The 14,715-nt window shown below is 34.8% G+C and overlaps 1 protein-coding gene across 1 annotated transcript in view; it reads left to right on the top strand.

Annotated features, from left to right (window-relative positions):
* Window positions 1–1,583: 1,583 nt before the first annotated feature.
* Window positions 1,584–14,715, top strand: part of Etl1 (SWI/SNF-related, matrix-associated actin-dependent regulator of chromatin, subfamily a, containing DEAD/H box 1) — a 35,842-nt gene continuing 22,710 nt past the window's right edge. The window contains exons 1-2 of the mRNA XM_085944942.1: window positions 1,584–1,926; window positions 14,009–14,187. Coding sequence (XP_085801068.1) covers window positions 1,791–1,926; window positions 14,009–14,187 — 315 coding nt within the window. The 5' untranslated portion in view covers window positions 1,584–1,790. The remainder of the gene's footprint in view (window positions 1,927–14,008; window positions 14,188–14,715) is intronic.

Raw genomic sequence — 14,715 nt, forward strand, 5'->3', positions numbered from 1 at the left:
CAATTTGAAAGAACTTGAAAAAACCATTAAAAAAACTATTTCAACTCTCAACAGAGTACGCAAGGTTCTTCTGGCACAAGTTCCCTGAAAAGGAAATCGGACGCTACAGATGATACCTACCACTGAATCCAAATGTTTTAAATTTTGATTTTGTTCGCCATGGGATTCCATTTACCAGTTTTACTTAAATAATTTATAGTACCTATAATGTTTGTTATAGATTGTAGTATTGTTATAAAATTGTTGATTGTTATTATAATTCAGATGTTGATTAAAATTGTCACATGTAATAATAACTTACCAAGTTTAAATTGGAATAATTCATATCATGTTATTAGGCTAATGATTCATTCAAATTGGAATAACACATAACATGTTTTTTGGTGTCCAGTGTTTCAATCAAATCCTACATATATGTACAAAAGCTTTAGTGGCCATTTTCGATACTGAAGAATATAATTAAAATTTTCAATGCTGAGATTTTGATGCAGTTTCATTTCATCATTCATATAAAGCTAAACCAACGTTTCTTAACCTTTATGATCTCAAGGGCGGCTCTCGTGGTGCAGTGCGTAAGGCGCTTGCCTTCCACCCGAGAGTTCAGGGTTCGATTCCCGGTCGGGACATAATATTTAAGTATGTGTTTTTATCAAAGCCTGGATGTTTGTGATTGTTCAAAATTACTAACAACCACCTTGTACGAAAAAGCAAGGACATGGTTATTAACAATTCAAAAATACAAGAAAAACCTTTATTATATGCGACCCAATTTAGGGTAATAATTTTGGTTCGCGACCCAAGATAAAATAAATAAAATAACACGTATTGACAAAAATTTATTTAATTTTAATAATACTAAGTACAGTATCTCAAGTATCGATATCAAAAATAATGATGCTTTGTCCACGGGGGATTTATTTATGAAAAACATAAGGACGGCAGGTTATATGGAAGTATGATGAGGCGAACTGGTAATCAAGTTGGAGCAAAATTTCCACGTTAACATTATATTATATGGGTACGTTATAATGACCAAAGTAAATCTTCCGTGATGCCGTGCATTTTTTTTTATCGGATCGCTATTTCTCGTAAGTTGTCGGCTATTGTTGGTATGCTTCATTCAGTTGTATAAAAAAGCCAATTTTTCACCCCTCTTTTTATTTAATACTTCTACGTGAAAAACAATCGCAATTTTGCTGTTGAATAAAAGTATTGATACCGGCAACAGTAAATACACACAAACTATTGAAGTATTGGTCAAAAAGTTTCGATACTTCAGAGCATCAATATTCAATATTTTGTTGACGTCCCTATTCACGAATACATGGCCATCAGTGTTGCCAATCGTACTATAATTATAGTACAATACTATAATAATAAAGATTCGGCTAAAAATGTAAAATACTATAATTTTACGCCAAATATGCCAAAATACTATAATTTTAAGGGATTCAAGACGAAAAATGTTCCTGTACTATATTTTTATCAGAAATACTATAATTTTTACCTTTTTGTACTATAATCAGCATAGAAAAATATGGCAACACTGATGGCCATGCTGATTGCTGGGCTGTGCGTGTGTTGGTGTTGGCAAAGTATATTAGCTATGGTGTTGGTGTACTTATTACTCCAGTCAACTGTCATGGCAGATTAATTTTCTCATCGTGTTTTTTAGCTTTGTGTCAGTTATTGAGAGATCTCGTGGTTTTCTCTTTTTGAAGTAGAATCGTGATAGATAGTAATATCGTAAATATAACCATTCAATACTTAAATTAGCCGCATTAGCGAAAATGTCTACAAATTCGTCGCAGTCTAGCCCGAGTTTACTAAACAATCTTAGGCAGTATCGCTTTCAAAAGAGGCCCAGCGCGACATCGGCCAGTAATGGTGATTTACAGGATAACGGATTTTCTCACACAAACAATGGTGAGTACTTCTTTCCTTTTAACGTCCACTCTACTGTATCACATGTGCCTTTGACGTTAGAAATCACCCGCTGAATAATATTCCATTTTTGTGGATACGGTCGGTTTTCCCAGCTGATTGACTGACGTGCACACTCCTTCCGTCTTTTTGCATACGCAACTATGTAAATGTCACAAACTTATTTACCGGAAAAGTACTCGTGTATTCAAGTTGCAGAGGTTTAATAACGAAATATCGATTAATAGACTTTATAAATTCCTTCGATATACAGTGCCTAACTAACTGTAACATGTAAGCATTTTGACCGTAGCCATCGCATTGGACATGGGATTCACACAATTTTATAAGATTTCGTAACAAAATCATATTTGTCTTGCGTCACAATTTCTCAATAATTAATTTTGTTCTAAATTGCAAATGAACTTGTCTCGAGATTCGAGTTTTTTGAGCTTTCAAGGATTTATAGTTTCTATGAGAATTTTCTCTTTGCTTTCGATTATAATTATTATCGTTACATACTGACAATAATTATACCGACAAATACCTACTTATCATGAAAATGATCATTCATTTGATAACTTTAAAGATTTAACTATACAATTGGTATTGGAATTGTTACGTGTAAAATATAATATATTGTTTGATGGCTTTGATATGGCTGTGATGTAAAATGAATGTTCCTATTTCAAATATTTTTTCGTAACCCAATTTTACGGAAATCCCAGTGACCTACAAAATTATTTTTTAGGTTATGTAGGTATGTTTTGACAGTTGCATAAAACTCTATACACAAAAGGTGAGCTACAAAATTACAGAATCGTATTATAGTTATGCATTTTTTTTGTTTTATTAATATTCAATGCTGAGACCACAGCGACACATAAAATAATAGAGCGGATATAATATAATATAATGACATGAAGCCAAGTTTTGGAAATAGGCCCATATTGTTTACCACGTCATATCAATAATTGATAGCTCAGTTTTTCACTGAATCAGTGACGTCCTGTGGGGGTAGGCAGATTGAGCGTCGCTTGGGGGCGGCAGTTACTCGAAGGGCGGCAAATCGAGGAGAATCATTAGGTATATGTATATAGAAATCAGTGGCGAAGGGTGGAGGTAGGCTGTTAAGATCCGCCATAAATAGTGCACACTAAACTTTATCAGTCATACGTATTTGTTTTCATTTAAATAAGACTACAGTTTACAGATGGTGTTGGTTAAATTTTAATATTCAATGAAACCTTGCTAAAACCAAGCCATAATAGATAATAGTCAAAAAATACTCGTATTTCTATAAAATATCTATAATTATGCAATTAAATCATACATAACTTTGGATATTTTATAGATTAAAGAATATTTTTTATCGATTACGGTTTGGTATAGGCATGGCTTGATGAATTTTTAAAAAATAAGCCGACAATATCTGTAATAAGTATTTTTAATCCAACGAAAATTAATATGTATGCCTGAAAAAGTGTGCACAATTTTGTCGTATCGCCGAAAGTATACCAAAACTATTGTGATTTGGTTTAGGCAGGGCTTACTTTATTTTTAAAAACTAACTAACACCATCTATAAATTGTAGTCTTAGTTCAATAAAAACAAATACGTATGACTAACAAAGTTTAATGTGCACTATTTATGGTGGATCTTAACAGCCTACCTCCACCCTTCGCCACTGATAGAAATAGCTACTACCTAAATATATCTAAACTTAGTAATAACGAAAATATCTTTCCGTTTGAAGAAAAGCGACACGGATCGCCCTTAATTCCTCCAGAAATAGCAAATTAATGTATAGAAAAAATGAAATGAAAGAAGAGGACAAATATTTATAAACTTAATTTTTAGTAATAGGTATATATTTTGTTAATAATGTACCCATACATTTCTTAGAAATTGGAGACATGAAAAAATACTGTATAAAAAATTTGGCGCCATTTTGGCGCTGCCTAGGGGCGGTATTTTGTCTAGGGACGTCACTGCACTGAATAGCTATTATTAGCTTTTGCCAATTTGGTAGTAATTGTTTTAAGATTAGGCCAATGGAAAGATTAAATACTGTAGGGACGACATACTGATGCATTGAAATATACTATACTTTGGACTTCTATAACAATTTTACATGGGTTACCATACTTTCTATTGAGTAAAACCCTGAGACTATTATTTTTAATTAGTAGTTATTTGTTTATTGTGTTGGTTAACATCGAGATGTGTGTGTTTTTTGTAATATTTAAATTTAATGATTTTTTTAAATAGTCATCACTCTAACCTCATGGATCACTATCTACTTGATATCAGCTGATATTAACTGTCACCAAAACATTTTTTTTTTCTTAAATCTTGACTGTCATAAATTTAAAATGCTTTCATTATTTTTTGATATTCATAATAATACCTTTTAAAGGATTTTTATATTGCCAACTAAAAAAAGGTGCGTGCTTCACATACTTGTCCCAATTTTAAAAATGGCATGTGAATATTTTTAGTATTTTAACTACCTATTATTTATACAAATTAGCGGAGCCAGCTGTCTTGCTAGACAATTGGTGTCCTAACCACATAGTGGACTTTCATATAATAATAGAATAAATGGGGTGCCTGATCAATTTCTGCAGTAGATCTTTAAAATGGTAGAATGGTTTTTGCTTTGCGACTGATGATGACATGAGTTTTTTGTTTATTTGTCGTTTGCGAGGATGGCTTTATTTTTTGTACATTTAGATTGGATTGCTGTAAAAATTATGGTAAATGTGCCGCAGATGCCCTCATGAGTTTTTATAACTTTCTTTTTAGACCAAACCCAACCTAACCTAACCTACCTCAACCTAATATAACTTAATATTATAATCTTAGTGTGTGATAATGATGCATCGATGTGTATGAAAATTTCAAATTTTAACCCTTAGAATGCTACGCAACGATATATCGTTGTTTTTGATATTGGCCACAACAATCGTCCTTTTGCATTTGATGCCTGAAATGTTAAGTTAATTTTGGAACATACTACTGCTTCAGCGGTATGAAACATTTTTGATATATTTAGTTTTATTGTTGTGTAATATAACTTGATTTACATATGTTTTGTGACTGGGTAGGGTTAGAACTTATAACTATTGTATTTTTTTTCATCGCATCAGCATTTTTATAATAAAAGCATTAATTTCAAATACAATTAGTTTACAATATAAACAAATTTTTTTACACAAAACAAACAGATTTCGAGGATATAAGATATCATTATTTGTGAGATGCAGAAATTTTAATAACAGTAAAAACCTATCTCTAGCCATCATTTTCCTAAACCTCGGAATGCACCTGAAGTTTGTGGACCAGTATGCTAAAATATTTGGTCGTATTGTTAACTCCATCTCCATGATAATAGCCACAAAAGCCTTCATACTACTGTTGTCGGACGCCATTTTTTTACTCTTGAATGAGTAGATACGGATGTAGAAGTTATATATTGTTGAGCATATCGATTAGTTTCCAAGACAATAAGTTCCTACAACTCTTCCGTAAAAAATAACTCAAAGTATGATATTGGCAACGCATCAGTCGGTGGTGGATGTTTTGGGCCCGAAATTTCTTCAAATAATGGTATATGAGTATTATAGGCAAAATCTTCATCTAAAAACACTTGAGAAAATGCTTCTTCGATTTCAGGTTCACTATCAGAGTCATATAAAGTGTTGTCACTATCATCCATGAGTTGATTATTATCCACAAATTCACTATCAGAATCGGTAGAGCTGCTAATTCTTCTAGTCCCTCGAAAAGCTGCCATTATTTCGCTATCACTTTCGCTGTCCGTAATCATTTTGCAGGAATTCAAATTATAATCCAAATGAAGAATTATTTTCTCAATAAGATGTTATGGGGAGTATGTGTCGTTAGCTAACGCAATCGAATGGAATTAAAATAATATTTTGAAGTAACCGAGTGTTTGCAATAGCTGCTAAAAATAAAAACTCGATAGTTCGTTTCGCTCGCACACGTGGTCGTCAGTATGATAGAGCGAGAAAGAGAATATCAATTAATTTTAAAGGCAGACGAAGCGGGGGATATCTAATAGCCTCATTATCTATTCAAAATGATAAACTAATTACAAAACGTGTTTTCAAAATATTCCGATTTCGTAAAATCAATTAGAGTGGTAAGGTGTCTAAAAATAATACAATACTTTAATTTATCGACAATTATTGGTAGCAATCTTCGACCGGATTTTGCACAACATCGTAGCAGCCAAAGGGTTAAATTAACAATTATTGGATCGAAAATCATCTGCGCTGACAGAAAAAGGTATTTAAAATATTTGTCTATATGGAATAAACTGTTTTTGTAAAAAAAAAATATAAAAGCTGATGCGGGCATCTGCGGCATAATTACCATAATTTATACATTGTGTTTTTTCTTCGGCGCAAGAACCCAATGGATTAGTCAAATTGCTTACAACTATTTCTCAGTATAAATCTGACAGGGGGGAATATGCTTAACATAGGAAGCCTAAATGGTAATTGCACATGCAAAAATTGCGACAGTATAATTGTTAAATTTAATTTACCATGAAGAATCCTCATTCAAACAATCCGGCATGAAACATGAACCATGATCTTGCACCAGTGTTTTCTTAAAGGTTGTTGGCAAGCCAAATAATACAATATTTTCTCGTCGATAACCGTATAATGAATGTCTAGAAAAAGTAGCCCAACAAAAATATTATCTTATGAAAGGGTCTTATGTCGCCTGAATGTAATTTTGATGGGCTGTATAAAATGTCAGAATCTATTAAATTCATTCAATTAAAATCAATTTTTAACATTCAGTATCTTTTAATGTAACAAATTTCTTGGTAATGAGCTCGATTCAACCTGTCGATATCTCGTGTGTGTACTTATACATCAAAGTGAAATTCTTAAATAATTAAGAATAGTGGTGTCAACCCATTTTTTGTTTGTTTTTCAAGAGATTTTAGGACAATAGTTTAAAAGATTATTATTTTCGCACGGCAGGGCGAGGTAGGAGGGGAGGTACAGATTACGATTACAATTACAAACATAAAATATTTACCATTTCTATTCTGAAAGTAAGAAAAAAATCTATATCCACTAATTTTCTGAAGCATATGGCTGCCACAGTTACTCAAACAAACTTTATCTTTTACCGCCTTTACCTGAGCATATGCATGTCTGTGAATTTTACCCTGTTTCCACGCGATCACTCCATGGAGAAAGTCACCTGTACCCTCAGCAACCTAGTTTACGTGCACTGGGGTTACTGTATACAACAAGGGTTCTTAACCGCGTGCCCTCGGACGCATGTGCGCCCGCAGAGCCATTTTCATGCGCCCCCGGCAAAGTATTAAATAACAAAAAAATATATATATATTGAAATCGCAACAAAATAATCATTTTTTCAAGATTCGAGATTAATTGTTCATTTCAAAACGTCAAACATTCGAAAAATTAGATGACCATAACCATTTTTTTACTGACATTTTGTGAAAAATTAAACAATTTAAATCTTGAACTTAAGGGAAAAATAAAGATATAGCAGAAATGATTAGTTCTATAAATGCCTTCAAAGCTGAAATACATTTTTGGATAAATATTTTTTCATGAAATTTATGAAAATTTATTAAAAAAGTGATTGGTGAAAATATTTTTGACGTAAAATTATTTATTACTCATCTTGAGATGCTTTTAGAGCAATTTGAAAATAGATTCCACCAATTTTTCATTATCCAACTGATTTAAATCCTTTCAATACAGACATACTTAGGATATTACTATAATTGCTAATTCCATAGCGGAAATTCTCCAAGAAGACACCAAAAATTGAAGAAGAAATTTTAGAGATTCAAAATGACATTACATAAAATCAAACGATTTTATGATAATGTTTTGACGAATTTTTAGAAATCCGCGGCCCGCCACTATTTTCCTTTTATCGTCACATTTTTGATTTTGACAGAGATTAATACATACACAGTGTGAATTCATTCTTGGGGGTGACAAACAACGTTCCCTCTAATTTTTCTATTGTGTGTGCGAATCATCAACGCATCTGTGCGGAGTTGGTCTCATCAGGTGTGGTTAATTTACACCCCCCCCCCCCCCCACAAACAAACACATACAATTTTTTTTTTAATGTCAAAGTTTAAAATTTAAGTCAAAGTCCGACGAATTCAAACGCATAATATTCGGGAATATCTGTGTATTTAGTTAGATACATGATTATGAATATCTTGTACAGAAAGCGTAGAACCTTTTATTTTTATAGCCAATAGTACATTATCGATTAACACTAAATCGCAATCAGATTTTTTGCGCTCAGCGATCTTAATCCGATTCTTTCGTTCTTCGGGTGTTTCCGTCATTATTTTCAAAATTCCACCTCTTTTCAAATTTTTCAATTTCGTAACAGCATCCCGGTGGACTTTTTGACTTAAATGCCTTTAAGTTTAATATACAACCTTCATTTAATCCATTTCTTTCCAGACATGAATTCTGCTTACATATTTGCTGCGGAGCATATGATGCGTTCCACACAATCATCTGTTTCTGAATAAACAAATATATCACCAATTTTTTACTTTTTGCGAATGCATTGAAGATGGTATTTCTGTTTTGACGATTTCAGAGAGCCATCCCAATTTAAATTTTTCGCAGGATTTCTTAATGATCGCATTTCAAATATCAATTTTAGGGGATAATTTTTCTATAATTAATAAGTATACCTAATAATTGTACTCTATATTATGTAACTGTTGTAAGCAATCGTTCCTCATCTACTCGCCGCGCAGTTAACACATACATAGTGTTGTCTCACAAAATTTTTGTTTTGTTTTATTATTTCTTTGAAACAAAATGGCTGAAATTACTGAATTAACGAATATTATAATCAAACAAAGTGCCCTCATAGAAAAACTTATGAATAAAGTGGAGGGAATTGAGGAATTCCTCAAAATAAATTCATTTAAATTAAATAAATCAACTCCCAGTGACTCAAATAGAGTAAATACAGTGTGTACTTCGCCAGCAATTACGTCCGCCGTAATTAGTGATAATACGGTGAAACCAATTAGTACAGCAAGTTCGAAAACGACTGTTGAAACGCGAGCGCAAAGTAAGCGCCGAGCATCGACGAAACAACAAATCGATGCAAATTCAAAAAATGCCGCGTTAGAACAATTGCGTCCTGGAAAAGAAAATTATCCTGCACTCGGGGTTATCCCAGCAGTCGCCCCAGAAGAGGACTCCTCATCGTCACCTGAGGCCTCACAACCGAAACCAGCTGAAGATTTACCTACGCCTAGGATTGTTGATGGATGGGCCACCGTCGCACGGAAGCGGCGTGTTGCGGTTCGGGGAAACCTCGCTGGACGAACAAAAACTGTTGTGAAGCAGTATCACATCTGCCCGCTTCACAGAGATACAACAACGGCTGATGTTTTAACCTATTTAAATAAGTTATGTACCGCTGATTTCACAGTCGTGAAAATCAAATCAAGGGGGGACTATGCATCCTTCAAGGTAGGTATCCCTTCTGATGTCACGGACACTGTTTTGAAGGCGGATAACTGGCCACGTCATTCATTCATAAAAGAATGGGTGTCGAGAGTGGAAACTCCACGGTTGCCGGTTAGCTGACTTCGGAACAGTCACCGTTCAGATAAACTGTTTTTTTACTATCAGAATGTTCGCGGCTTGAAGACAAAATCTGTGGATTTTTTGAACGGCGTGTTAGCTGACGACTATGACGTCATAGCGTTAACTGAAACGTGGTTTAATGGCAGTGTTTTCAGTCGTGAATATTTTGGTAGTGATTATGCTGTCTTTAGAAGGGATCGAGACTCCGGAACAGGCCTCAGGCAGGGAGGAGGCTGCCTCCTGGGAGTTAGAAATATGGAAGGGTTGCAGGCCGAACGTTTTCGTATTTTGGAGACTTCTAACGAGGACCTTTGGGTTAAACTAACCTGTAACGGAGAAACTGTCTACGTTTGTGTCGTGTATTTTCCTCCAGCAAGTGAAGTGGAGGCGTATAAACTTTTTGTTGAAAAAATGTTATCTAGTAACGTCGTATTTGGGGATAAGAGGGTTATTGTGATGGGAGATTTTAACCTAAACTCAGCGCGCAGCGGTGAAAGGGTCAAGAGTGAACTGGAATTTCTTTGTGCTGTTTTTGGATTTTCCCAGTACAATGATATTCTTAACTCTAAAGGTGGACTTCTGGATAGGATTTTCAGTAACGCTATTTTATCAATTTCGAGATGTACATTACCTTTGATACGAGAGGATGTGTACCACCCTACATTGGTTTTTTTACACGTATTTCATACGATTCGCCCGCTGCGAACGGAAATTCCCTCACACGGAGCTAACTGGTGTGGGGGATGGAAGTTTGATGGTGGAAATTTCAAGCTGCTTTACTCTTTAATGAGTGAAGTAGATTGGAGTGAGTTGCGTGAGATTTTTGATGTGAATGAGGCGGTACAATACTTTTATAATGTTGTATATAATGTGTTTAATAAATGTTTTTCAAGGAAGTCACTATGTCGAGGTGGAAGACGATATCCGAAGTGGTTTTCACGGGAAATTATTAGAGACATTAGAGTCAAACACTACTATCATACAGCTTGGAAGGCTAAGCATGGTCAGCATGACTATGAAATGTTTGGCCTTTATCGTATGAGAGTGAGACAAGCTGTTCGGCTGGCCTATCGAACATATATGGAATCGGTAAGGGATTGCATTCGCGAAAATCCTAAATCGTTTTGGGATTATATAAAATCATTAAGAAAGGATGGTGGATTTGCCAATTCGATGACTTGGAAGGGCGAAGAGGTGACTGGACATGGAATGGCAGAAGCATTTGCTGGTCATTTCAGGTCCGTCTACGCAAGTAGTATTCCGAATCTGGATGTCGCCTCAACGTCAAGAAAACGATCGTGCGGTGCCCAATCCGTTGACATCTTCCCAATTGATGAAGGTGACGTGTTTCGATTTATTAAAAAACTTAAGAATACGCGCTCTTTGGGACCGGATAACGTCCCTACATTTTTTTTAAAAGGGTGTGTTGATTTTGTCAAAGGCCCACTTGCATATATATATAATCTTACAATGGAGACAGGTATCTTTCCGGAATTATGGAAGATGTCGAAGGTGACTCCAATTCATAAGAGTGGTACAGAGTCGTCAGTAGAAAACTACAGGCCGGTAGCTGTTCTCTCTACACCAGCAAAAGTTCTGGAGATGATCATGCACAGCATGATTTCTCCAAAAATTGAGTCATTTATAATGAATGAACAGCATGGATTTAGAGCAGGCCGATCAACGGAAACCAACCTGATGGTATTCACTGATTATGTGTCGTCAGTACTAGATAGAGGCAGCCAGGTTGACTGTTCTTACAATGATTTCTCGAAGGCATTTGACAGAGTCGATCACGATATTCTAATGGAAAAACTCCAACTTATTGGATTGTCGGATCGATTTCTAAAGCTATTCGGGAGTTATTTTAGGAACCGTCAACAATACGTTTCGTACGGCCTTTATCAGTCACAGACCTTTTACACATTTTCTGGTGTCCCCCAGGGCTCAAACTTAGGGCCATTGCTGTTCACGATTTTTATAAATGACATAGCATTGGTAATTAAAAGTGCTATGTTTTTGTTGTTTGCTGACGACTTGAAACTCTTCATGGAAGTTGTCACCTTGGACGATTGTCGTCAACTTCAACTTGATATAGATAATATATTAGATTGGGGCAGGCGTAACAAACTGGACTTCAATATTGATAAATGCAATGTTTTATCGTTTACTAAAGCCTCACGAGTATTGTTTTTCCAGTACTCGATGCATGGCAGAGTTCTCTCGCGAATAGCATCTGTAAGAGATCTTGGAATTACATTTGACGGTAAACTGACGTTTAGTGGTCATATAGATACCATTTGTAAAAAGGCGCTAAAGATGTTGGGCTTTGTCTTGCGTACTTCCCGGGTCTTTTCGGATGTTACGGTATTAAAAATTCTCTATAACTCCTTAGTTAGAAGCAGACTTGAGAGTGGGTCTATCGTTTGGGCCCCGCATCAGTTGAAGTACGGCCTTATGGTGGAGAGTCCAAAAGAAATTTTTACGACTCCTTTACTTTCGGTTGTATGGATATTATCCGTGGCTCTATCCGACTGATTTTCTCTTAGGGATGCTTACATACTGTAGCTTAAAATTTAGAAGGGATCTTTATTTAGCTACATATTTTTTCAGACTTATACGCGGCGTAAATGTGAACTCTGCCATTCTTGGTGGTATTGGCTTGTGTGTCTCTGATAATTACCTTAGGAATCGAGGGCATGCGTTGTTTGTTCTCCCACGGTGCAGAACTAACCTGCCATTAGTAATGCCAATTGGGAGGGCAGTAACCATGCTTAATGAAATCGCTTCGGATATTGATATATTCCACTTACGTGAGGGTGAATTTAGGTGGACGTTGTTTTATAAGTTTTTAAGATAGGGTTTATCAAAGTTCACTCTGTGTGCTTCCATCTACTTTTATTTTGTTACTTATTTAATTTATTTTCTTATTTTATTACTTTTTCTCTGTATTTTTATTTTTTTTTTATTATTAACACTTATTTTATGTCATGTCGTGAACGCTTTGAATTTATAATTTGTTATGTTCATTATATGTAAAATAAATAAATTTGATTTGATTTTAAATTTGATTATTCACTTGAATTCTTTGTTACGTACACTAAACACACCTGTGGTTCTATTCTATACTTATCGACCGCTAAAGTGATACAGTGATAAATATTATCAAACTTAGGGTAGGTTTGTATCAAAATATTAGCACTTATTTTAACAATTACACGAAGTTAGTTTTTATTGTTGCAATAAGTGCTATATTTTAACAGCACGTATCTTGCTGCTGTTTAAATATCGCACTTATTGCAACAATAAAAACCAACTTCGTGTAATTGTTACAATAAGTGCTAATATTTTGATACAAACCTACCCTAAGTTTGATACTATTTATCACTTTAGTGTTCGATAAGTATAGAATAGACCCACTGTAGTTATTTATTACAAAAATTGATTATTAGTTTTGTATTTATAAATATTTTAAGTAAAAAACACTGCTTTGTAGCACAAACACTTTTACCACTTAAAAAATATTGTAAGAACTGTGGTGTTTTCACAATAAGGACTACTATGAGACTGTACTGACAATGTTTCTTGCAACTTGAAACATGTCAAAGACTAAGAAATGTACAGGATCCGGCACATAAGTGGTCATTGCTAAACACTAAAATACGTATCTTTTTTCGTATACTTTGGCATGCTATAGAACGGGACGGATATGGTGATCCCTTCTTGAAACTTTCTTTTAAAATATTTTTGTGTGAGAACTGTGCCGGGGATGAAAACATGTGTGCGGACATATTTTGGTAGGTGTGCGCTCGCACACGCGCACGCCTTAGAGGGAACATTGGTGACAAATAAGATGTTCACATGAAAAAGTGTTATTTTTAAAATGTAGTTTCTCATGCGGACTTGTGAATTTCACTTCTCATCCGCTATACCTGAGACTAAATTGAAATATAGTTTGCCCTCTTTTGTGTAGGGTTTTTGATGGACAGATTTGAAACTATATCGTCGATTATAAAACGCATCTTTATTTTTATATTCCAATAATAAAAACATCATGTAAACCTTAATATAACAGACAAAGTCATACAATCACAATGAAAAGGATTTAAAAATAGGCATATTATTTATATCAGAGTCTGAACATTTCAATTTCTTGTTCAAACTCAAATGTGTTTAGAGTGGCTACTGTAACTCGACTGCCAACTCCACCGTGCCGGACCATCTGACCCCCCCACTACTACTAATCAGTGATGATTCATCACAACTGCAGAATTTTACTGCGATTGTTAGACATACCCCGAATTCAGAGACACCAAAAAGACTCGGAATAAAACATGCATCTTATAATTATTGAGGAAATACAGTACATCATTTGGTAGAAATAATCATTAATGAATAGTTTGTATTTGAATTCCCTTCAGCATCTTCGTCAGCCGTCCAGCAGCCACAGCAAGTGTACAAGCGGATACGTCTCATGGACTCGGAGTCGGAGAATGAATTATCGCCGCCACCCAAGAAAATTCCCATCGTTGTGGACGCTAGCATGAAAGAGCGGCGTCTCAATAACATGGTTGAAATGTTTCCAGAAATTAGCACACTCGTAAGTATTGTCACACACCCACCAAAGAGTTTGCACTTATAAGATGATAGTATATTGATGTCATTGTATTACTATTTGCTATTAAATAGTCCCAACTTATTGTTCCTTCGTAGTGGATACTCATCCGCCTCAGAGACAGCCACTCTATCAACTAGGCCACTAAAGGGGCGTGAGTCTCAACTATAGAAAAGTTTATACATTCTGTGATGGCAGCGCTAAATATATTGTTAATAAATAAAATATAAATGGTCTGCTGTGGAACCTCTTGCTGCATTAGTTACGTACTGTATTGTGCATGAACTGCACCAGTGTTTCCCAACATTTTTATACCTGTGGAACAGTGAAAATAGAAGAAATATATTGCAGACCTCTAACAAATTAATATAATTTTTTTTGTTTATTAGAGTTTTTAAATCATGTATTATAACAGGTAAACAGTCTTTTTGCAAATACAAAAAAATATAACATGGAAATTTTGTTGCTAATTGAAATAATCTGATACCGATCTTGTGGTTTCAGTATTGTTTC

Source organism: Rhyacophila brunnea, unplaced genomic scaffold (genome assembly GCF_057557595.1).
Source record: "Rhyacophila brunnea isolate RB1 unplaced genomic scaffold, BYU_Rbru_1.0 scaffold_17, whole genome shotgun sequence".
Taxonomy (NCBI): Eukaryota; Metazoa; Arthropoda; class Insecta; order Trichoptera; family Rhyacophilidae; genus Rhyacophila; species Rhyacophila brunnea.